At 32.3% G+C, this 27,381-nt stretch overlaps 1 protein-coding gene across 1 annotated transcript in view; it reads right to left on the minus strand.

Annotated features, from left to right (window-relative positions):
- LOC130674566 (E3 ubiquitin ligase Rnf121) overlaps positions 1–26,950 on the minus strand; it is a 74,128-nt gene extending 47,178 nt beyond the window's left edge. Inside the window, exons 1-4 of the mRNA XM_057479927.1 lie at positions 26,794–26,950; positions 26,586–26,620; positions 26,314–26,455; positions 26,091–26,245 (exon numbers count right to left, since the gene is read on the minus strand). Coding sequence (XP_057335910.1) covers positions 26,091–26,245; positions 26,314–26,455; positions 26,586–26,620; positions 26,794–26,820 — 359 coding nt within the window. The 5' untranslated portion in view covers positions 26,821–26,950. The remainder of the gene's footprint in view (positions 1–26,090; positions 26,246–26,313; positions 26,456–26,585; positions 26,621–26,793) is intronic.
- Between the last annotated feature and the right edge of the window lie 431 nt (positions 26,951–27,381).

Genomic DNA, 27,381 nt, shown 5'->3' on the forward strand with positions numbered 1-27,381 from the left:
TGGGTAGAGCCTTCAGAAACGTAAGAATCAGATCTGGACCGAGCCGTAGAAAACCAAAAAAATAGGCTTGAGCTAATCTTTTGGGTACTAAAAACTTAGGCTCGAACAAAACCTTTAAATACAAAAAAAGAAAACTTGTCCAAGTCTTGGAAAAATAAAAATTGTGCTCAGATAAAGCCTCGAAATACAATGGATGAAGACTGGATGTAGAATATTTATGAAATGTTTTAAAAATATGTTATTGATCGACTAATAGTAATTATTTTAACGTTTAATTTTACATTATGATTTATTATTTTATATTTTTTTAGTTAAATAATTATTACAGTAAATATTATTACTTTATTTTTGAAAAGATTACAAATAATTTAAATCACTCTCAATGTATTATTAATTCAGTCTTAAACTTATTCAGAATACTAAGAATCTTATAGAAAATATGATTAAATCTAATATTGCATACTATAATTATCATATTCTTGCATAGGGATGAATTTTTAAATATTGCTCCATCAACATTACGTGCATTCTTCTATATTTTTGTAATTTTCTGGTGGTCGAAATTATAGATCAACAGACGATAATAATGTAGTTGCGGATAATGACGTGGACCGCAGTATCTGGATTCAACGCATGTATCACGTGGTGGAATTACGTGATATTGTTAATCAACGTATTCGACGATCGTCCGAACGATACGCGGTGTATTATAATAAGAAACGCCGTAATGTCTTATTTGAAATAGGAGATCAGGTGTATAAACCTACTCACGTTTCACCAAAAAAGAGTGAGCAGGTCGTGGGTAAACTAGCACCACGCTATGCGGGCCCATTTGTCATCTCGAAGGTGGTAACTCCAGTTATTGTCGAAATGGAGATCCACGAAGGCAAATACATTGGTCGCAGCCACGTGAAGTTCCTAAAACTAGTTAAGTGAGCTGAAAATGTCCGTCAGAGGCAGGACGATGCAGTCACGTGGTTAAACGTCTTATCTTTCTCCACCCTACAACTACTGCTTGACTTTTTCTATGCTTGTATCTTCTGCCGTCTGTCACTGGTCTACTGCTATGCTTACGATGATCTGTCTTACTTCTGACGCCGAACATCTCCCGGCGGAACACGTACTTAATTAAATTAAATGTATAGACCCTGGTGAAAATTTTTCGGACTTCTGTCTGAAAAACTCAGTTCTAGAGTTCTAAAGAATTTTTTAGAGTTCTAAAGACTTTTTCGGACATAAGTCCGAAAAATTTTCACCAGGGTAGGGATGCTCTACCACGAGTGGATTCAAAACCCAGACCTGGCAGTGAGTACATACCACCTTCACGGAACCGAACGGGTCTGGATTCTGGTGCTGAAATGGGGTACACCAACGTGGATGATCAGAATAGCCGAACTGTTCCACGACAAGCTGTAACAATGGCGCAGAAATGCTCGTGCACCAGAGCGGCGACGTCCAAGATGCGCGCGCTGCGGCCAAGTAGGACACCCAGCCCGCAAGTGTGAGAACTTTCCGATAGAATTAAAACCATTCTGCGACGAGTGCCGGTGTGACGCGTTTTGGTCCCAAAACATTTCATCCCCGACAACTCATTCCCGACAAATTATCCGCGCGATTAATCATCCTCAAAATCATCCTCAGACAATTAACCCTTCGTTACCCACGTTCTTTTGCCAGCCGAATTTACCCACGTGGTTAGCGTCGCGCCGCCGTGTTAAATTGAACGCGCTGTTGCCAAACGTTCAACCACGACTATTATACAGTATTTAATAATTATCCAAGAAAAATTGTAATATAAATTCGCAGTTTTTTCATGGAACCAGATTATTTATTATCAAATTCAAAAAATTAACATTTTCAATTATATATATATTGTATTATTCTATGAATAATAATTTTTTCAGAACTTATTTGTACTAAAGTTTATATCATTATATTTCTATTTTATATAATAATATTCTAATACTCTAATACTCTAATAAATTCTAATACTCACAAAGTTATAAAACAAAATTATTGTATGTAAATAGTATTAATTATTATTTAATAACAATTAATTTGTAAATAATATTATTAAAATAAAAATTAACCTGAAAAATCACTTCTCTTTACCAGTTGTGTTGAACGTGTGGTAAAACAGGCTAAAATACTGGCGGCAAAGAAAGTTGGCAACAGCGCAGTTTGAAAAAGATCGGGAGACTTACCCACGATGGGCGGCAGAGCGCCGCTTTCTCAAACTCGGTCTCGAATTTTAGAATGTAAAAATATTTTCCAATGGTTTTTATGCATGTAAATAGCAATTAAAATTTTTTAATAGATCAAAGAAAGAATTAAATTTTTTTCAAAACTACGAATTGAAGTAGTTACGAGAAAAAAAATAAAATTTAAAAAAGGCGGCGCCACGCTCATAGCGTGGGTAAGGAAGGGTTAATCCTCGACAATATATCTATGAGATAAGTCATCCCTACGACTGTTCACCTTATGACATCTTAACACGACAATCTAGGTTATATTGATAATTGTTTCTAATAAATTTTTATTTTAATCAATATTTGTACTATTATCAAGCACATCAAATCCATGAAAAAAATTATCTATACTTTTTTTCATCAACCGAATATTATGTAACTTTGAGTTTAGTAACCCGATAATTTAATTTAAACAACAACAATAATAAAAATAAAAAGAATAATTACAATAATAATAATGATATTATCTAAAAGACCATTTAAACGTATTCAAGTGTCACGGCATCGGGATATTATCCTGTAACGCCATCTGTTGATTAGAAGAGGTAATTTTTGGCACTGCAATATGTATAGTCTATAGTGCTCCATAATTTTTATAGCTGTATGTAGTGATTCGAGTGGACAAATGTCCGGTTATTAACCGGTAAGTTATTTGGCTATTGAACCGGTAAAATATTGTAACGAATGTGAAACTGATCTTTCAAATATTTGAATAGCTAGAAAACAAATGCCTTCTTCTCTTGTTTTATAGATGCGCGATTAAAGTCAGTCAGTCTTATATTGACAACTAAACAGCAAACATTGTATCTAAATAAACTATATTGCTCTCTCTTGCTTTCTTTACTGCTGTTAATTGTGGTGTTGTTATTTATAATTTAAGTGTGTTATCATTGTAGTGTATAAGTGATATTAATTTAAGATACCAGTCACTACAATTTGGTGTCAGAAGTGCGCGTAACCTTCGTGTGTATTTACAAATATAAAATAAAAATAGCTGTCAAAATATTGCGACGCGACGGGAAAGACAAAGATTTGAAACGATCGTGTTTTCGATATTAAAAAAAAAAAAAAAAAAAAAAACGTAAATTCAGTGATCAATTAAACGAGTTTAGTGAAAAAATATTTTTTTTAATTTATGATAAAGTGCGTGTGTGAATTTAAATAAATTTAGTGATAAATGAAATAAGTTTTGTGAATATTAAAGGGCGTGTAGTAATATAAGTAAATTCGGTGATGAATTAAATAAGTTTTGCCAATATTTTTTTTACAATATTAAAGTGCGTGTAAGTGAGTGAAGTGACATATTAAAAAAAAAAAAAAATAATAAATAAATAATTATGCCACGACGGACAAGGCAAACAATTGCCGATGATGTTTCGGACATCATCGAAGACGCTCGGGACAATAGACTGAGAAACGAGCTTGATAACAAACTAGAGGAGTTCCGCGAGCACATTACATGCTATTTGGAGAAGAAGAGTGAAGAAGATGAGAAAGAGAGAGAAGAGGATGAAAAGAGGTTCGACAGCCTGGAATCCAAATTCTCCAGGATGGAAGGATTTCTCAGCAGAATTGCAGATAAATTAGAAGACACATCAAAAAGGAACAAATCCGGTGATGTACCCCTTACTAATAATAATAATAATAATAGTAGTCGCGACACAACATTTGATGCGGTTCCTCCTCGGAACATTAATGTTGACGCGGAAATTCATGTTGACGCGGAAATAAATAAAAACTTAGAAAATAAATCGGGCGAAAAATTTGATAAAAACAAACCGAAAATAATCGCGACATCAAACCCATCATTTGTTTTTAAACCGATTGACTCAATTAAACCAAACACATTTGATACTTCTGTGTCTGCTGATAGATATTTAAAACATTTTGAAATCGTTTCAAATCATAACGGATGGACAGAACAAATTAAAGCGTCATACTTAGGAGCTTCATTGAGAGGAAAAGCTCAAACAATTTTAGACAAATTATCGTCAGATGAATTAAAAAATTACGACAAAATTAAAGAAATTTTAATATCGCGATTCGGAGAAAGAAAATTTTCTTATGTTTATTTAAATGAATTACAAAATAAAAAACAAAAATTTAACGAGTCTCTTGACAGCTTTGCTGAAACAATAGACAAACTCTCTCGTCTCGCATATCCCGATCTAACGGATGATATGATTGAACGTCAATCTTCTCAACAATTTATTAGTGGGTTACTAGACAAAAAAATACGATATTCTTTAAGATCCGAAAAAATTTTTACGTTAAATAAAGCTTTAGAAAGAGCTTTAGAATTAGAATCAATTTCAAAATTAGTTGACAGTGAGGAAAGAAATAAAATTCACCCAAATAATAATTTGAAACAATTAGATAATTATAAAACTAATTTAAAAAGAAAGCTAGAATTTGATAATAGTGATCGTAAATGTTGGAATTGTAATAAACAAGGTCATTTCATGAGGGATTGTAGAAATCCACAAATAAATAATCAACACAATTCGCAACAAAATAAGAAACCTCGATATAACCAAAATAATTAAAAATTTATTTACTTCAATGCGATTGGGAGGGTCCTTATGAAATTGAAAATAGGCTAAATAACGTAGTTTATAGAATCAGAAAAATCCCCAAAGGAAAATATAAAATCGTGCATATAAACCGTCTTGCACCGTACTGTGATCAATAAGAAGAAATAAAGAGAAGTCCGGCTGGGGCCCTGAACGATCTCAGTGTAGACGTTGTAAAGGGTTCCCGGGATTCTGTAGTCAGTTAGTAAGTCTAGGATATCTTGCAAACTGATAGAATTGAAGATGTCTGAACGACTGCTAAAGACTGGTATAGTCCTTAGGAGAAATCTGGCAGTGGACCCTGAATGGCCACACTGTAGACGTTGCTGAAGAGTTCCCGAGATTCTGAAAGAAGTCTGGCTGAGGACTCTGAACGATCTCGGTGGTAACGTTATTCGAGGGATTCCCGGGATTCTATAAGGACTGGAAATGTTCTGGGTTTGAGTATATTAGCTGAAGGGAAGTCTGGCTGTGGGCCCTGAACGATTAATCGTTGCGGGGTTCCCGGGATTCCTCAGTCATTGATCAGAGACTGGATATTTCTTTTGATCTAAGTGAGCTCAACGAGGATCAAAAGTTTGATTCTGAGGACTTATCAATGGCTAAGAGCAACCTGACTGGAGCTTTGGGATCCATCCGGAGTTGACACAGTCGACATTTCTCTTTTGTTGATGGCCACGACTTCTGAGAGATAGGTGGATGCCCTGGAGAGTTTCCGAGGAGCTTTTAGGGAGAAAAAAGAAATTCGTTGCAACGTGTGTTATTCAGAATCATTGGTATGTTAGCTCGAGATAACATATCGGAGAATGATCTGGATGAATCGAACGGCAGAACATTGAGCATATAAGATCGAAATTATTGAATTGATCACGATAATGAAAGTTTATAATTAAAAATTGATAAATAATAGGATGTAACGATGAAATATGTTTAGCTATAAAATTTAATAAAAAGTTGGAGATACTCGTTTTGTTTGTTTATTATGTGCAGATAATATTTCCAATTTCATTGGGGAAGGAGAGAAGGAGTCCATTCCTAGTCCTTCAAGGAGGAAAGGGAGGAGTTCCTGTTCCCATCCCGTACCTGATCCCATTCCCATTGAAGGTCCATTCAATCAAGAGGAGGGTTACATTTTTAATTTTATTTATTTTGATTCGTTAAATAGATAAATAGAGTCACGTACACTGATTAACTTCTTAGCAGAATATTTTATTTTTTTATTATTATCAATTCTTAGCTCAATTAATCTATAGACTATTTTTTTATTTTTTTATTATCTTTGCGTTAGCCTACAGGGTTGTTTTTGGGCTATGGTGTTTTTTTTCCCTGTAGGGTGATAGATAGGGTGTGTTGGGACCATAGCGGAATCGAACGAAGATTGTAAATAGTTTTAATTTCAATTAAGTTCGATTCTTCCAACACAATTTTTATCGGGACGATAATTTATTGAGAAGGGGGTAGTGTAACGAATGTGAAACTGATCTTTCAAATATTTGAATAGCTAGAAAACAAATGCCTTCTTCTCTTGTTTTATAGATGCGCGATTAAAGTCAGTCAGTCTTATATTGACAACTAAACAGCAAACATTGTATCTAAATAAACTATATTGCTCTCTCTTGCTTTCTTTACTGCTGTTAATTGTGGTGTTGTTATTTATAATTTAAGTGTGTTATCATTGTAGTGTATAAGTGATATTAATTTAAGATACCAGTCACTACAATATTAATTTAAATGATAAATATCTACTTGCGTCGAATGTGTATATAGTTTAGTATACTAAGTTTTAAAAGCAATATGGCGTACTGATTTTTTTTTATTGAAAAAATTATTACAAAAAAATAAAAAATCAATTTTATTTTTAAGAAACTTGATAAACTTTAAGTGCAATTTAAAAAAAATGTTTTTTGTTCTAATTTAATTATTGAAAGCAAATTTTAAAAAATTCAAAACGTCGACTAACTTCAGTAAAATAAAAAAAATAATAAATTGCATGCCGCAGATTCGAACCTGGGTCGATGAATCTCAAATTCTTCTGTTCAACCAACTTTGTTATAACAGAACTCTACAGAAGGTCGTATTACAATACTAAAGGTGCATTTGACAAGATCCGCGAATAGCCTTGATCAACGTTTCATTTTTATCATTTTTAACTATTTATTTATTAACTCAATAATATTGAAAGATAATAGATAATTGCTAATAATTTTTAGTGTACATTGTACACATCTTCAATCGCACATCAACACCATCCACGGAACAAAATTAACTACTTTGGTTATTTATTCGGTAAATAACCTGCTGAAAATTGGTAAAATGAGTAAAATATTTATTTTACCGGTAAATTCTCTTCCTTAGCTGTATGTTAATGTTGTTGAAGCGGTCATTAGTATACAATACTCCAAAGCTTTTGGTTTTCGTCTACATGCAATAAAATTTCATTTGATGCTGGCTTTAAATTATTAATTAAATTACTGAATAATTTATACTAAATATTAATACGTAATAATGCCGTTAAAGTTAGTCAAATCACAGCGTGGTCAAAATTTGTTACTCTATGACCGTATGTTATATTGTAAGAAACGGGTTAACAAAACCAATGTAACATGGCATTGTGTTTATAACTCAATGTAATGTAATTATTCACACAGGTTCTGATACGAGAAACTGTACGTTTTGTTTATAAATAATTTGTTCTGTTAATTATTTTACGTGCATATTTATTATTATTTATTTTTGTTCTAGGAAATATTATTGGTACTATTCCTACACATGATCATAGTGGAAGCATTGTTGCTGTTCAAGTTAAAATAGCTACAGAAAAAATGTAAAAAAAAGCTATAAAGAGTAATGGTAAACCAGTTGATGAGTTGGGAGTTCACTGCGTGGTGTATTATTTCCAGTTGCTGCTAATCTACCTAAGGTATTGTCATTGACACGTGCTGTACAGCGTGCCCGTAATAATAATCCAAACGGTGAGAAAATTATTAATCTATCAACTCGTGCTGAGCTTATGTGCAAGGACGAATGGAAGTATACCCACAATGGCGATCTGTTTTTGATCCATGATAGTGGTGGTGATAAGAAGCGTTTCATTGTTTTTACTACACAGAAGAGCTTAAATTTTTTAACAACATGTGAACAGTGATTGGGTGATGGAACTTTCCGTACAGCGCCGGCGATATTTACTCAGATATATGTTATACATGGTCTCGAAAATGGTAAAACTTTACTATTCTTTTATCTACTTGCGCCTAATAAAACCAAAGCAACTTATGTTAATTTTTTGAAAATATTGAGTGATCGCATTCCTAGTTATCAGCCTCAGCGTTTAATGGTTGATTTTGAAAAAGCGTTTATTGAAGCTTTGAAAGAGGTGTATTCTGGTGTTCAAATAAACGGTTGTAATTTTCATTTCACTAAATGTGTGTAGAAACATGTACAAAAGTATGGTCACCAAAAAAAGTACAATGAAGATATATAATTTTCGATGAATATACGTCTGCTAATGGCATTCGCTTTTGTGCCGTCTGAAGATGTCATCGCTGCTTTTTAAGAAATTGTGTCTTCAGAATATTATGACCAGAATAGTGACTGCTTCGAAAAATTACGTGAATATTTTGAATTGACCTGGATAGGTAGAGTCAAACATAATAAAAATAAGCGGGACAAACCTCTGTTTCCTATTAAAATGTCGAATTGATAAACAGCAGTGATCCATGATTATTTACGATCTAATAATCCATACGAGGGATGGAATCTAGGTTTCAATAAACGTTCGGGTCAAGCTCATCCTGTTATGGAAGAATTGGTGAAGTCCCTCAAGGATAAACAAGTCAAAACTGACGTTCTGATGGATCAGATTGAATCTGGTTTGGACGTTACCAATACACACTTAAAAGCTTATCGTAATTAGACTGAGCGTTTGAAAAATGTTGTATTGAATTATGATGCTAACAAGAAGTATGAGTATCTGAATAATGTAGCTAAAATATTAACTTCAAAAATGTTTTTTTGATCTGTTGAGACTCATTTTTTTTGCTAATATTTTGATTGATAATTGATCAATATTTATGACGTTGAGACGTTATTAAAATTTTATTTATCAAATAATAATAGTAATCCAATTATATTAATAACATATGACGCTATTTTTTTGGAGTTTACTCCTTAAGAATCGAATTTCATATAAGGAGCCCGGTATGGAAAAAATATGAGGTGTAAAATCTACTGATGGAATTTTCCGTCACGCGTTTGGTGCGCAGCTTAGTCTGCGCACCTTTCACTTTTCAGGCGTGAGAGTATAGGGTATCCTACGGGGCAGCGTACGAATGCATTGTATGTATACAATATACCTATATATATATATTAGGGTGATCCAAAAAATAACAAACTTTTTTTTTTCTTCCTAACAGGTTCAAAAGTTTTATTTAGATAAAAAAAGACGCCTGTAAAAATTAGAGCTCTTAATATTAACATTAAGAGGTTCCTCATCGCACTTTTCTATTTTCCATAAGAATAACATGGGAAAAATTTTTTTTATGTCTTCTGATCTTTATAAGTAGCTAACGATGCGTCATAGGAATAATTGGCAGGCATATTTTTTTACGGAATCGAATGCTCTACCAAAAAAGAATCTTATCATTTTTTGAGGAATCTATTTGTTCAAAAGTTATTTGAGGTTGAAGTCGAATTCATATTAAATTTTGAGATTTTCTACTTTTCCGGCGAAACTATCAGACTTATTACAAAATATCGTCAGACCTTTTTTGTAGACAATTTTAATCCCTAAAAGTTGTTTCCAATAAAGTTTTTTCGAATTCCGCATTGTTTTCTAGTTATTTTTATTTTAATGTCATGCTCATAAAAAAATAGTCTTCTGATCGATTTTAAGAGCTTGACATTAAAATAAAAATAACTAAAAAACAATGCGGAATTCGAAAAAACTTTATTAGAAATAACTTTTAGGGAATAAAAGTGTCTACAAAAAAGGTCCGATGATATTTTTTAATAAGTCTGATAGTTTCGCCGGAAAAGTAGAAAATCTCAAAATTTAATATGAATTCGACTTCAACCTCAAATAACTTTTGAACAAATAGATTCCTCAAAAAATGATGATTCTTTTTTGGTAGAGCATTCGATTCCGTAAAAAAATATGCCTGCCAATTATTCCTATGACGCATCGTTAGCTACTTATAAAGATCGGAAGACGTAAAAAAAATTTTTCCCATGTTATTCTTATGGAAAATAGAAAAATGCGATGAGGACCCTCTTAATGTTAATATTAAGAGCTCTAATTTTTACAGGCGTCTTTTTTTATCTAAATAAAACTTTTGAACCTGTTTGGAAGAAAAAAAAAAATTTGTTATTTTTTGGATCACCCTAATAGACATATACAATATATATAGGTATATAATATATACTCTACGGCGTCTTTAAATGATAAATACACTAATGCAAAAAATTAAAGGAGCAGAAAAATTTTATAAATTTTTTAGTGATTTTTGGAAGGCTGTAACTTGGTGAAAAAAAATCGTATCGAAAATTTAAAAAAAGCATTTTATAGCTTGAAATCTCTAGTTAAGGTGTATTTTTTTCAAAATTTTTTAAAAGCTCCGATTATTGCGCAAACATGAGAAATACCGCGAGCCAAAAAATTTCTAAATTTTTTTTTTTTTTCCGAAGAGCCCACGGACCGCGGAAAAATTCTTTCAACTAAACGAATGCATACATCGTTTAGCATATTCATTCAGCTTCAATTTGGTTTTTTTTTAACCTCGTAGGACGATTTGTCGCAGAAATATCAGTCTTCAAACAGAAAATGATCCTTTTGGCTTTGATCTTCAATATTTCAGGTACCAATGATCGCACAGAAAGTTGAAGGGCAGCGTTGAAAACTTGAATAAATTCCCTACAAGACCCTGTCATCATTTTTTGAAAAAAAAAATTTTTTTTATTTTTTACATCCATTAGAAGAAAGTACAAAAAAATGACTTTTTTTGGTTTTTTAGTAAATCAACCGCTACTCTGCAAATATCGATAAAAAAAATTATGTTGCCAGGGACTTTTTTAGCTTAATGTACCCCTAAGACCCCTGTAAATTTTTAAATTGATCTATCGAACCGTTTTTTGGGAATCATCGATCAAAGTTTAGCTAAACAATTAAAGGAGCAAGTTTTGTTCGTTTAATTGTGTAATCATAATCAAAATGAAAAATTTTTTTTTTTTTCGACTTTTCTCAAATTTTTGCGTTGGTAACTCAGCAAATGCAAGGAAATGACAAAAAAATGAAAAATTTCCAAAAAATGTCAAAAAAAATCAAAGAAAAAAAAAAAATTGAAACTTGTTTTTTGTGTTCTAAATTTTTTTTTTGACATTTTTTGGAAATTTTTCATTTTTTTGTCATTTCCTTGCATTTGCTGAGTTACCAACGCAAAAATTTGAGAAAAGTCGAAAAAAAAAAAATTTTTTCATTTTGATTATGATTACACAATTAAACGAACAAAACTTGCTCCTTTAATTGTTTAGCTAAACTTTGATCGATGATTCCCAAAAAACGGTTCGATAGATCAATTTAAAAATTTACAGGGGTCTTAGGGGTACATTAAGCTAAAAAAGTCCCTGGCAACATAATTTTTTTTATCGATATTTGCAGAGTAGCGGTTGATTTACTAAAAAACCAAAAAAAGTCATTTTTTTGTACTTTCTTCTAATGGATGTAAAAAATAAAAAAAATTTTTTTTTTCAAAAAATGATGACAGGGTCTTGTAGGGAATTTATTCAAGTTTTCAACGCTGCCCTTCAACTTTCTGTGCGATCATTGGTACCTGAAATATTGAAGATCAAAGCCAAAAGGATCATTTTCTGTTTGAAGACTGATATTTCTGCGACAAATCGTCCTACGAGGTTAAAAAAAAAACCAAATTGAAGCTGAATGAATATGCTAAACGATGTATGCATTCGTTTAGTTGAAAGAATTTTTCCGCGGTCCGTGGGCTCTTCGGAAAAAAAAAAAAAATTTAGAAATTTTTTGGCTCGCGGTATTTCTCATGTTTGCGCAATAATCGGAGCTTTTAAAAAATTTTGAAAAAAATACACCTTAACTAGAGATTTCAAGCTATAAAATGCTTTTTTTAAATTTTCGATACGATTTTTTTTCACCAAGTTACAGCCTTCCAAAAATCACTAAAAAATTTATAAAATTTTTCTGCTCCTTTAATTTTTTGCATTAGTGTATATATATAGTGTATCAGTCGTACTCTAATGATACGTACAGTGAGCATTATTATTTTGTATTCTCAAGTGTTTTTTTAAATTTTAAGCTGTTGCTGATTTCATATTCTTGTTAGGCATTATATGATTACTTTTCAAATTTTTCCATGCCATTTTATTAACTTTACAATCTTTTTATAAACAAATGGATTAATTAAATATTTTTGGAAAATTTTTGTTCACCAAATTGTTAGCGTGAGGAAATAATAATTAAAAAAAATAAAAATTTTTTCTTAAAAACTCATTTATAATTTTTATAAATAAATGCGTGTTGCTAGAGAACTATAACAGATAAACGTTAGGTTTAAAATGTATAAGTAAGCTTAACTCATACTGTATAAAAACGACTCGAAGGTCGAAAACTGTATTTGCAATAGTTGCAAAGTTACAGCAATTTGTTTGTTGACAAATTGAGTCAGTGTTTGGACTTTGTCGTACTCCAAAATCCAGATGTTTTTAAAAAAATTGAAAAAATTTTTTTTGCCATATTGTTGCATCAGGTTGCTGTTTTTGTAATTTTTTATGTTCTAAAAAAAATTAAAATAAAAAAAAAAATTGTTAAACATACAAATGAATAAATTGTGACAAAAAAAAATTTTTTTGCCATTATATTTAGAAATGCAACTTATGATTTAAAAAAAAAACGATTCCTTATTGATTTATTTAAATAATCAAAATATGAAAAAAAAACGATTATAAACGATAAGATATTGTTTTTGAGAAAATTTTTTTTTTTTTAAATCATTATTTCCTTACGCTAACGATATAGTGAAAAAAAATTTTTCAAAAATGTTTAATTAATCCGTTTGTTTATAAAAAATTTATAAACAAATGGCAAGAAAAAATTTGAAAAGTAATCATATAATGCCTAACAATTAGTAATAGCTTAAAATTTAAAAAAAAATTATTTCACATACATTATTTTAATTTTTAATTTTTTTGTTAGTTCAAAAATTAATAATTAATGAAATCAAAATATTGTATGAACTTTCATACTGTCATCTTGTTGAGTATGTTTACAAAAAGGACTCCAAGAAACAAAAAATATATAGATTAATTATTTAAACTTTTATACCGCCTTTTATGACAACACAAACCCCTTAAAAAAAAATGTCGATTTACAATTGAATAACTTTTTGAAAAATGGTGATGCAACTTTTATTACAGCGAAATCATATTCTTTGAAGTGTCTAGATGACACCAGAATGTTTTCAAATTTTTCAATTGATATTTAATTGCAAAAAAAAATTATTTAAAAACTACGCTCACTAGAGTGTCGGCGCGCGCATGCTGAAACTGCCGCGCAAAAGCTGATTTTCAATGTTAAATTAAAATTATAAATATTGGAGCTACGATTCGGGGAGCTAAGAACTTTTTTACTCAAATTTTCTGCTCTTTCAGAAACTTTTTTAATATTTGAGATATCACTTATACTTTTTGAGATTTTGCCAAAAAGCTGGACGGCTAATTTTTTTAACGGTTTTTTGTTCATAACAATTGTAATTTTATTTCTCCAAAAAAAATCCAAAAAACGTCTTTTTCTAGACGCCATTCCGGATCGTTTAAGCCATCAACTATATTTTTAGGAGACCTGTAACTATTTTTCGCAGGAACTCACCTTTCGACTAGACTAAAATAGAATAAAAATACATTATTTAGGTATCTTCATTGATTCGTTTATTTACTACTTGATATGGTATTAATCTTTTTTTTAGACTAGTAAGCCTTGTAATTCTGTGCCTATTTAAACAGTCGATCTGAAGGAGTAAAGTCCAATCGTGCGTCGGAGCTGACACACACACACTTTTTTTTTTTCGTTTCTCAAAAATTTTTTTTTTCCTTTTTTATTATAAGGCTGATATCTCAGCAGCAAATTCTCGTACAAAGAAACAAAAAAAAGCGAATTGTAGCTGAATAAATTTCCTAAACGAGCCAGTAATTGATTTTTCGGAAAAAAATTTTCCCGGACCCGTAGACCCAAAAAACAAAACCAAAAAGTTAAAAAAAATTTTGTCTCGAGGTATTTCTTATGATTCCGCAAAAACGGTGGCTCAAAAAATTATTTTGTTGGAAGATCTTTAAACTAGAGATTTCAAGCTTCAATTTGCTTTTTTACTTTATTCGATACGATCATTTTTCACGAAAATACAGCCTTCCAAAAATCACTAAAAAATTTATAAAATTTTCTTGTTCCCTTCATTTTGTTGGATAAGTGTAGAATTATTTATAATTATATAAAATTACATATAATTTTTTTTACTCGGGCGCTTCAATTACAATGTATTACACGATTTTTACATGCTATTCCCACCGGAGCTTCGATGAAAGAAAGAGTACACCAAAACTACACTTATTTTACACGGCGGCGATTTTAGTGGGAGTTTCGATTTTACGCTCAAATTACACTATGTCATACGGTTTTTTTCAGTGCACGAACTCCTTTAACGTGAAAATAACTATTTTACATACTAATTACACCAAAAATTTTTAAATTTTTAAAATACGCTAGAAAACGCAGATAATACGTCGTAAAAACTCCGAGGAAACACAGTAGAAACCTCTTGTCATCATGGTAGACAAAACACCGTTTTTTAACGAAAAACATCGTCAAAACTCCGTTAATACGTCGATTTTTTAGCAAGTTTGTACGGTGGCGCTTGAACCACTAGAATATACAGTGGAAACTCAATGGTAATAGAATGTAAAATGAGTGTCAGTAGATTAGTGTGAAACAAGGGTAAACTAAAAGTGAAATTTTCACAAACCCACCGTGTGATACACGTGAAATTCCGGTGTATTTTCAGTCTAATTCGGATTACACTAAGTTAACACTGAAACCCACGGTGGAAACGGATCCGCCAGGGAATCTACTCGTGTTCTCATTAAATATTGAATTTAATTGTGTTTGAGATTTAATATTAATATTTCATATTAATATTAAATAATAAGAACATAAATTGTATTTAATAGTTAATAATTATTCATATTTTTTAATATTCATTCGATTTAACTAATATATTCAATTCTCATTGGATAATTTAATTATTTATGTCGGATATTCTATATTAATATTTCGTATTAATATAGAATAATAATAATAATAATAATTTATGTTAAAGTGCCAGTCTGAGTAATTACGTGTGTGATAAAAATATAAAAAAATCTGTCTATCAGTTGACCCTGCGGGCCAGCCCTAAAACTTCCCGCTGTTTTCGAGCTCCTTGAGCTCGTAAGCATTGTTGTGAATACATTTTCCAGCTCTTCGAGCTCGAAAATACGTTTGTATTCCATTGTTTTCGAATAAACCGTTTTTTACCAATTCTTTCCCCACGATATCCCGCGAACGAATTAACCGATTGAGACGGTTGAGGTGGCAATCAAAAGCTCTGATAGAGTTCTAGAGCTGATTAGATTTTTAAATTGATCGATTCGATAGTTTCCGAAATATTCACGAAAAACGAAAAAAAACGATTTTTTTTCATTTTTTCTCCAACGATATCTCTCAAACGAATAAACCGATTGAGACGGTTGAAGTGGCAATCGACGCGTTTTATCAAGTTCTAAAGCTGGTCGAATTTAAAATTCGATTTATCGAATCATTCTTGAGATATTTCAAAAAAAATAAAAAATAAATTTTTTTTCAATTCTTTCGATAACGGCTTCTCTTGAACGAATGAACCTATTTTGATGGTTGAGGTGACATTCGACGCGGCTTAAAAGAGCGCATTAAAAATTATCCAAAAAAAACCCTTTTGAAAAAATATTATTTTTGGAATATCTCTGAACGAGCCCTACCGATCAAGCTCAATTTTCTTTCAGCTTCAAGATATTGACAAGCCGCGTCGAATGACACTTTAAAGTTCAAAATCGGTTCATCCGTTCAAAAGATACAGGTATTTACATACGTACGTACGTACATACATACATACATACACTCAGCCATCATCGTGAAATTAGTCAGAATAGCTTCCTAGGACCTCAAAACGTCGAGATCTGATGAAAATTCGATTTTTGTAAATCGGACGGAAACCAATAACTTTCCGAATTTTTGATAATTTACAATTTTCTTAGCGGGAAGTTAATAAAAGTGATCGAAACATCAAACGACGGATAATCTTATTTTTTTTTTAAAAAAGGAAAAAATAAAGACGATAAAAATTTTCGTAGAATTGATTGAGAAGTTAAAATTGAACTTGTGGACAAATTACAATTGGGAAAGGATAAATTTGGTGATGTATCATTATTTAATAATAATAGTAGTTAGGTAAAATTAAAAATAAAAGAAACATCATTTTATCAAACATAAATTAACTAAAAATATCGTGACATTTCACCGCTCTTTTGTTTTGTAATCGATTGACGTAATTAATAAACCGGGTATATTCAATGATTTTGTATTGAAGAACATTAGATAAAAAAAATGTTGTATAGATAGTAATTTTTGAAAATTTTTAATTGGGCTATGTAATACCTCAAGTATTTATCGAGTTAATAAATATAGTTTTATACGGATGAATAGGAAAGTTTTATGAAACTGCTGAGATTACTATCATGAGTTAAATTAAAAAAAAAAAAAAAGAAAAGTCGATATTAACGGAAATAATTAAAAAATTTATTTACTTCAATGCGATTGGGAGGGTCCTTATGAAATTAAAAATAGGCTAAATAACGTAGTTTATAAAATTAGAAAAATGCCAAATGAAAATATAAAATCATGCATGTAAATCGTCATGTACCATATTGTGATCAATAAAAGGATATAAAAGAGAAGTCAGGCTGGGGTCCTGAACGATCTCAGTGTAGACGTTGTAAAGGGTTCCCGGGATTCTGTAGTCAATTAGTAAGTCTAGGATATCTTGCAAACTGATAGAATTGAAGATGTCTGAACGACTGCTAAAGGCTGGTATAGTCCTTAGGAGAAGTCTGGCAGTGGACCCTGAATAGCCACACTGTAGACGTTGCTGAAGAGTTCCCGAGATTCTGAAAGAAGTCTGGCTGAGGGCTCTGAACGATCTCGGTGGTAACGGTGTTCGAGGGATTCCCGAGATTCTATAAGGACTGGAAATGTTCTGGGTTTGAGTATATTAGCTGAAGGGAAGTCTGGCCGTGGGCCCTGAACGATTAATCGTTGCGGGGTTCCCGAGAATCCTCAGTCATTGATCGGAGACTGGATATTTCTTTTGATCTAAGTGAGCTCAACGAGGATCAAAAGTTTGATTCTGAGGACTTATCAATGGCTAAGAGCAACCTGACTGGAGCTTTGGGATCCATCCGGAGTTGAGACAGTCGACATTTCTCTTTTGTTGATGGCCACGACTTCTGAGAGATAGATGGATGCCCTGGAGAGTTTCCGAGGAGCTTTTAGGGAGAAAAATGAAATTCGTTGCAACGTGTGTTATTCAGTATCATTGATATGTTAGCTATAGATGACATATCGGAGAATGGTCTGGATGAATCGAACGGCAGAACATGAGCATATAAGATCGAAATTATTGAATTGATCACGATAATGAAAGTTTATTATTAACAACTGATAAATAATAGGATGTAACGATGAAATATGTTTAGCTATAAAACTTATTAAAATGTTGGAGATACTCGTTTTGTTTATTTATTATGTGCAGATAATATTTCCAATTTCATTGGGGAAGGAGAGAAGGAGTCCATTCCTAATCTTTCAAGGAGGAGAGGAAGGCGTTCCTGTTCCCATCCCGTACCTGATCCCGTTCCCATTGAAGGTCCATTCAATCAAGCGGAGGGTTACATTTTAAATTTTATTTATTTTGATTCGTTAAATAGAAAAATAGAGTCACGCATACCGATTAACTTCTTAGCAGAATATTTTATTTTTTTATAATCAATTCTTAGCTTAATTAAACTATAGACTATTTTTTTTTCTTTTTTTATTATCTTTGCGTTAGTCTACAGGGTTGTTTTTTTGGCTATGGTGTTTTTTTCTCTGTAGGGTGATAGATAGGGTGTGTTGGGACCATAGCGGAATCGAACCAAAATTGTAAATGGATTTAATTTCAATTCAGTTCGATTCTTCCAACACAAATTTTATCGGGACGATAGTTTATTGAGAAGGGGGTAGTGTAACGAATGTGAAACTGATCTTTAAAATATTTGTATAGCTAGAAAACAAATGCCTTCTTCTCTTGTTTTATAGATGCGCGACTAAAGTCAGTCAGTCTTATATTGACAACTAAACAGCATACGTCTTGTATCAATAAACTATTTCTTTGATTGCCTTTCTTTTGTTGCTGTTAATTGTGGTGTTTTTATTTCTGATATAAGTGTGTTATTATTGTAGTGTATAAGTGATATTAATTTATAAGATACCAGTTACTACAATATTTAATAACAATCGCATAAATAATCTTTAATATTCAATATTTGCTCGCGTTTCATTACTATTAACTTGCTTTAACTGGATCGAGTACATCAAGGTTAACTTACATTCAAACAAAAGCCTCGTCGCCATCAATAATCTATCAATACAAAGTGATTAGATTTCAAATCTAACTTCATTCATACATAGCCTTGTCGCTAGCAATCATCTAACAATACAAATTGATCAGATTTGTTTTTAACTGCAGTCAAACAATATCCTCTGTCGCAAGCAACAATCTAGCAATATCAATCGATCAGATGTAAAATATATTTCATTCAAATCAACGACTAGTCGCGTCATATTGTCTCTGGACAATTTCATTGAAATTTCAATATCTCTTGAACGCATTCCACTATCTTACTATTTTGAACAATTCAATCATATAACCGACCCGATCAATCGGTAACACCGCCTCAGCACATGTCACAAACAGACACTTGACGACGCAAGTGTTAACAATCGAAATCTTTCAATCAATCATTCGTTCTCTAGTACCACGTACTATCTAATTGTCCCGCAGTGGATAATTAGGCTATCTTTAATATACAGACGTGTATATTCTCTTAAAATCGACTTGATCCAAGATCGAACTAAGTACGACGATCCAGCATCGCGTAATCTTTCACTTTATCCGTTCTCACGTATACAGCACACATACACATCCACACACACACATATAATATCTTGTGTCAATTGTTCAACGAGTTACTATCATTATCATATCTCAATTTTCTCAACCTTTCTCATTGTAACTTCTTCAAAGGGTTTTATGCCGTAGTGCTTTCCCTAATTTTTTGGGTCAAAATACAGTCTTCATTTTGTTACACCCAAACCACGACTTTCATTAACTTATACCTATCTTATCATATCCATCCTTGTAATCACTTAATTTAATTTAGATCATTAATTCAATTTAATTTACAGGTAAATTCAGATTTAAATAAAAAATAAACAATAATAAAATAACAGGAAAATTTCCATGCTAACAATCATATTAACCATTTTACCTGTATAAAATAAAATCATGCTTATTAAAGTACACTTATTTAATAACCATATTCAATTAGTCAACAAATTTTGATTAACGTAAATTATTAATTTAATTATTCAACACTTTTAAATTATTATTACTAATCTTTGAATTGGTTAAAGATTTACAATCTTTGAAACACAAAGAAGAAACTACGCTTGATAAATAAAATGATACAATCTTTGATTCTATAAATTGAATCTTATTCTTCTACAGTCTGTTTTTTTTTTTTGTTTTTTCCGGCACTCAAAGTACCATGATCAAACAAAATCATTCGATAGGATTAAAAAGGATTAATTTGTTAATCATTTTTAATCCTTCGGAATCATGCAAATTATTTTTAAAATATCACGACCAATCATATCAAATCATTCTTAATACTGTAAAAGAGTCAGAATGTAAAATTTTTAATCATTCCGAATAATTTTTAACCCTAAAATTATACTCGAATTTTCGTCACCGGTTATGATATGAAATGATTTGGCCAGTATTAGAAATTTTCAATTAATTTCAACTTAACAAAAAGTTGGCCTGAATTCAGAGGCCGCTTTTATTTTATAAAATCAATAAACGAATAAAAACAAATACACGGTCATTCACTGAGCTTGATAAATTTCTGACTTACCAATAAATGACTTGTCGGTCATTCACTGGCTAAGCACAGTAATAAAGTACACCAATGAATGACCAACATAAAATAAATAAAAACAAATTTTTTCGTTAATTTTAAGTATCCAAAGTCAATTTTATTCATTAAATCACTTATACAAATGATTGTAAATTTACTGTTTTATAGAAGAATCAATTACAACTATTGAAAAACATAGTTTTTAAGAACTATTTTTTTCAGACGTTAACATAAATTTATGTTCAAATTCAGTATTTCTCCAAAGACTCTTCAAACCTATATCTAATTTTAATTGTTTTTAATGATAATTTGATCAATCACTTTGATTCGTTATTTAATAATAATAAAGAAATGTAAAATGGCATTTACAAGTAAATAATAACTTTTAATTAAATTTTAAAATTATTATGTTTATTCTTCTGCATACCGGTCATTCACTGGTGGGTGGTCACAGACTCGACTAGTTATTTTAACTTCTAACGTACGTACATACCCTAGTAACACGTATTTGAGCAAGATTCTGAAGTAAGTATCCTGAGCAAGACCCCTACCTAGCTACTAGGGTCTTTTTCTAGAGGGAAAGAAAATTCCACTAAAATTTACGATCTTACCATCGTAATCGTGGACTATACTTTCAATAGCATCAATTTTCCAATGTCTCATTTTAAAATTTACTATGCAGGTTACATTTTTTACTATTTAACATCGTAATTTTAACAAAGACTTTTAGGATTATAAATTATTCCAAAAATTAAATTTCAACATCGTAAAAACAATAAAATAATAATTCTAATTCAAAAACTATATTTATTCTTGTATTTATCTTTCTATTTACTTTTGAATAAAATAAATATTACAGTACTGCTTCTGTTGTAATAGGATGGAAGTCATAAAAATTACGATGTTACATCGTAATTTGCAAATAGTAACTACGTCCTCCGTAAGAGGCGCTCGCGTGACTTATGACTGTTTATTCAAATCGTTCACATGGATCTTACAAACAACGTGGACTTATAGGCCCTTCGGTGGCCAAGTGGTCCAAAGCGTCAGACAATTCACACTCGAAAGAACTCGGATTCGAATCCAACTGCCGAACGATTATTATTTTATTCTTTTATTTAAAATTTCTCTTCAAATTTTATTATGTTCACATCGTAATTTATACTAAAGAGCTTCAAGACTTCGTATTATTTGTCTAATGTATTATTACTTAAATGAAATTTCCAACACTACATCGTAAAAATTATGATTTTAAAGGTATAGTCTACCACTACAATAAATAATCAATAGGACAAATTACGATGTTAGCATCGTAAATTTAACTGGAATTTTCTTTCCGTCTACGTATGTGCCTTTCGCAAGATCTCGACTCGAGATTTCGCGACAACGAATCTTGAAAATCTTTTTTAATTTCCCGCTAAGAAAATTGTAAATTTGCGAAAATTCGGGAAATTATTGTTTTCTCGCCGATTTTCAAAAATCGAGTTTTCATCAGATGTCAACGTTTTGAGAATGATGTCCGAGTGTGTGTGTGTGTGTGTGTGTGTGTGTGTGTGTGTGTGTGTGGGTGGGTGGGTGTGCGTGCGTGTGTGTGTGTGTGTGCGCGCGTGTGTGTGTGGGTGGGTGGGTGGGTGTGCGCGCGCGTGTGTGTGCGTGTGTGTGTGTGTGTGTGTATGTGTGTGTGTGTGTGTATGTGTGTGTGTGTGTGTGTGTGTGTGTGTGTGTGTGTGTGGGCGGGTGTGCGCGTGTGTGTACGTGTGTGTGTGTGTGTGTGTGTGTGTGTGTGTGTGTGTGTGTGTGTGTGTGTGCGTAAGTGTGTGTGTGTGCGTAAGTGTGTGTGTGTGTATGTGTGTGTGTGTGTATGTGTGTGTGTGTGTATGTGTGTGTGTGTGTGTGTGTGGGGGCGGGTGTGCGCGTGTGTGTGCGTGTGTATGTGTGTGTGTGTGTGTGTGTGTGTGTGTGTGTGTGTGCGTAAGTGTGTGTGTGTGTGTGTGTGTGTGTGTGTGTGTGGGTGGGTGGGTGTGCGCGTGTGTGTGTGTGTGTGTGTGTGTGTGTGTATGTGTGTGTGTGTGTGTGTGTGTGTGGGCGGGTGTGCGCGTGTGTGTGCGTGTGTGTGGGTGTGTGGGTGTGCGCGTGTGTGTGTGTGTGTGGGTGTGTGCGCGTGTGTGTGTGTGTGTGGGTGTGTGTGTGTGTGTGTGGGTGTGTGTGTGGAACGATCGACTTCAATATCTAATCAGCTAGAACTTAATAAGCCGCATCGAATGCGACCTCAACCATCTCAATTGGTTAATTTGTTCGAGAGATATCGTTGGAGAAAGAAATGGTAAAAAACGGTTTTTTTCGATTATCTTTGAAGTGACTTATCCGATCAATTTTTAAATCTAATCAGCTTTAGAACCTAATAAAACGCGCTGATTGCCACCTCAAACGTTGAAATCGGTTAATTAGTTCAAAAGATATCGGCGCTGAAAAGTTAAAAAAATGACATAAAATGTTAATTTTCCGGATAAATCAAAATATAATGCACACAAGTGTGTCTGAAATCATACCCTCTTCCTCTTTATAGCCTCTTTCGATCATCATATAATGTCATTTAATTTGCTCTTTAGTTTAAATCATATTATCAGCAAAAAATTGAGATAACCAGTTTTTAATATTTTTCTCGGGAATTTTATATATTATTGCTCTGACCTAAGTCAAAACTCATTCAAATCTTGATTTTGATCACTGACATTGATTTCTGCCTCAATACATTCATTTCATAGAACATAATTGGGAATAAAAATTTAAAAGCCGCTTCTTCATTCATGATTTTCGATTCTCAACCTTTCAAACTCTAGCATAGAACGTAACTTGTTAGATCTTGAAAAGCTCATAAAAAAATAATTGCATGTAACGGCATTTTCGAGCTCGAGAAGCTCGAAAATATATTTACAGTGTAACAGGGAAAAATGAGTTATTTTATTGACCGAAATCGCGATTTTTCGCTGATGGTCATTTACCCTACCCGCAACCCCAACCGAGCAATTTAATGAGTTTTTCGACTTGTCGCCGGGCGCGCTGATTGAAAATACTCTTACGCTAGGCCCAATCATAAATTAGTAGAGGAGTGGTTTTCCGATAGCCACCGAAGACACTCGAGTAAAATTATTAAAAACGCAAGACAGCAGGAGAGAAGACACAGAACCGGCAGGGCCGGGAAGCTATCAAGACGTAAAAAGGCAGAACCGGCAGGGCCGGGTAGCCATCAAGACGTACAAAGACAAAACCGGCAGGGCCGGGTAACCATCAAGACCTACACACAACCGGACAGACCACCGAGGATTGAGACGCTGAATTAACGCAGGAGAGTGCAAGTAAATTTGGAACTTTGACGAACGAGACGGAGAGCCAAAGGAACCTGACGAGACGAACCACCAGACGGAGAGCAAGCCGCCGGAAAACATCAGAAATTACATCAGGTATTAATTAAATTAATTGTTCTAGGCCCAAGCCAGAATGTTAATTTAATTCTATAAAAATACTTAGTCGTTCATCGGGTAAATCCGCGTCTAGGCCCGTAATAGATTAATTAGTGTAAATTTTGTTAAAATTAATTTAAGCCAGACGTTTGTCTAACCAGATCCAGGCCCTTCAGCCGGATCCAGGGTGTCGTTCATAATTCCAGGCCATTGCCGGAATTATTGCGTCGTAGAAAATTCTAGGCCTATTGTGTGACAACACAAGCCAGAAATTTCGTGGTCAAGTCCGCGTTAAATAAAAGTAATTAATTAAAATAAATAAATAAAATTAATTAAATAAAATTAATTGAATAAATAAATTGAAATTTATAAAGAGACCGTTAAATAACTAATTAAGACAAAGTTAACAGACGCGAAAAATCTGAGATAAAATTTAATTAATCAATAATTAAAATTAATAAATAATAGTAAATAATAAATTAAAGTTAATAACAATAAAAGAAAATTAAGTGTCTGAACAGAACGGAAAAGAATCAAGGAAAGTCAAAAGTAGTCAGTGACGCATACTTTGGAGGATCGGGTAAATGTGGTATTGAAAATTTCTGACGTAAATTTATTGTGGTTATAGATAAAATGAAAATGGAAATAAAAGTAATAGTGAGACAGTTGATTAAAAATTAATTAATTAATGTAAATATCTTTAAACTAAATTTTAATTAATTAATTTTATTGTTGGTGGAGGACGGTTAATTGGTTGTATATTAATTGATTTGAAATTTTAAACGGTGAATTGAATCGAAGTATTTTAATATTGGTAAAAGGAAAATTGTTAAAAGAATGTGTGGGTTAAAAGGGAAAATAGTGTTAGTGATATTAAAATTGTTAGTGTTAAAATCACGTTGAGGGTCAAGGTGACCGCGTGAAATTGTTGTAAAGGTTTTATATCACGTAGAGGGTCCAGGGGACCGCGTGAATGAATTAATTGTTAAGGTAAAAGTCGCGTAGAGGGTCTAGGGGACCACGCGGGAATAAATATAAGGTTTTAGCCACGTAGAGGGTCTTGGTGACCGCGTGGAGGATTAAGTTAAGGTTTAGTTGAGTCACGTGTGTGTGTATAATAAGTCCAGGGGACTCAGTGTGAGAGTGTGTGTGATGCCAAAGGTAGTTGGCTTAAATAAGTTTTAAAACGTCAAAGGTAGTTGACGGTAGTTATAAGGTTTAATAAGGTCAAAAAGGTTAATAAGGTTTATAAGTGTTACAAGTTATAAAAAGGTTTATAAAGTCATACAAATAAAGGCTAAAATTATTATTTAAATTAAGTGTTAATAATTATAAATTATCCTTCCTCTTCCTTCTCTTACAAATTAATTAATTTACAACGACCCTGATGATCTAAGATCCGGCTCTGGGAGGCCGTTATTACTTCCAGTGGCGCCCTTAAAAAGGACGACCAGAGTAGCAGCTTAGCCCTGTTATAACAGTGATTTTTTCAAGCTCCTTGAGCTCGAAAACAGCGGGAAGTTTTGGGGCTGGCCCGCAGGGCCAACCGACGCCCAGATTTTTTTTTTGTTTGCGACAAAAAAAAATTTCTTGGCCCAAGAAAGTTTGTTAGTGCTCTAAAAAATTATTTTTCTTAGCTCAGAAACTTTTTTGTTTTAGCTCAAGACACTTTGTCTTGACTCGATAACGTAACAATCTTCAGCCAAGAAAAAAATTTTTTGAATTGAAAAAAAAAGTTTCTCGAACCTCGAAAAAATTTCTTGGCTCAAGAAATTAGCAGTTTGCTTTTGGTTAAAAGAATTTCTGTTTCAGATTAAGAAAATGATATCTTCTGCGAAATAAATAATTTCTTGATCCAAAGAATTTTTCACTTCAATAAAGTAAGAAATTTCGCTTGGTACACGAAACTAAATTTCGAAGATATTTTATTTCTTGGTTGAAAATTTCCTTTTTTTCTGTGTATGTCTTGCTCATGGTATCGTACGCAAAAATATTAAAGATATCTTGAACACGTGCAATAAAAAGTGCCTGACGCATTTGTCGCACCAGTAACTTACGCATGGCTTGATCAAGATCTACTCAAGGCTCAAGGTCAATTTTGAGCCTTGAACAGATCTTGAGCAAGCCATGTGCAACTATTTTCAAGAAATAATCTTCCTCCAGAATTGAGTTATAATCTGGCACTAATTTCTTGTGTAAGGCTTGCACTAGGCTTGCAATTTAAATCTGGTCACAAGTATCTGCAGCAAGACACATACGTAGAAAAAGACACTAGCACCTATCGATCTTGAGACCAGACTTGCTCAAGAATTGAAAAAAATTGTTATATGGATAATGATTAAAATTCAAAAAGTGATCTTTATAAGGACCACCCCAGTGTTCATATACATTTGTTAAACTGAAAACATGGATCCTTGTAAATCGATATATAATATTAATTCTTCAATCATAACCGCAGCAATTCTGATAAATAAAATAGATATTACCTTGGCGTCGTTCCTTGTATCGGCTTTTGTAAAGCTTTTCTAACTATCAAAGTTGTTATACAGGAAAACAGCAACCACGAAAATATAAATCTCCACCAATAATTTCTCAAGCACATACCAAAGGGTATTAACCAAACTGCTATTAGTGTAACAAACTGCAAGTCATATTTATAATAAATATATGAAGTGATAACGATGATGAAACGTTCAATAACTTTAATACCTGATAAGATTTAAAGTATCTTTTTTTCCATTCTACAAGCAATACTTGAACTACAATCAATGTTATGAATAATATAAGTAACATTTCGGCATGCATTGATTCATGTCCTTGATGTAGTTGATGTAATTTGATGTGCTCAGCTCTACACATTCAAAAATTTTCGTTAATAATTATGGAAATTTATTTGTCATTGTTCATTTTCATATCCGAAATAATGTAGAAGCTGTGCAGTTTCTTCATAAATGATAGTTAACTTTTTATTATTTAATTACCTTTTTCGTTCTTCTGGAGACATTTCCTCTTCACTCTGTAAGAATATATAAAATTATCATTTCATCTTTCATGGTCTGGTATATCATTCAAACTATGTGTCAACAATTCTTAGGGTTATGTAGTTCTTCTATGAACTTAACAAAATATGAAGTAATCATAATATATAATATTAAAATTATATCGAAAGTCAATTTTGCTAGTATATACCTTGTTTGGCATTATATGTAAATCCATTATGGTTAATTACTAACTACTAGTTAAATTAGTAATCTAGATAACGTTATTAAAATTCGAACACCGAATAAATAAATAATAAAAACATCGATTCTTCGGAAAGTCTTGAATTTGTAAACATTACAGTTTTTTTTTTTTTTTTTTTACATTATAAATGCGCCATCTAACGTTGATAACTGATTTAGAGGAAGGAAAATGCATTGTGAATAAACCCTAATAACACAGTTTGCTTCAGCAAAAGTTTATTTACAAAAGATTCCTTGAATTTTTCGTCAAATTTCCGTCAATTTCGGACTTTTCCGTTTTTGACGACAATTTATATACCCTAATAGCCACCTTAAGCGCAAGTTAACTTCAAGCTACTGCCGCATTCTGAAGCTAATTTAAAGGCAAGTGTTGGAGAGCAAACAGTTGCGGTTAAGTTGACAGTAAATTGTCTGTAACTTGAATTCAATTTGACTACTTTTGATTACTGTCAGACAATGACGTTAAGTTGATTGAAAGTTTTTCTTCAAATTGACGGCGAGTTTATCTGTCAAATTACATTCAGATGACGGCAGT

The sequence above is a fragment of the Microplitis mediator genome, chromosome 9 (assembly GCF_029852145.1).
Source record: "Microplitis mediator isolate UGA2020A chromosome 9, iyMicMedi2.1, whole genome shotgun sequence".
Taxonomy (NCBI): Eukaryota; Metazoa; Arthropoda; class Insecta; order Hymenoptera; family Braconidae; genus Microplitis; species Microplitis mediator.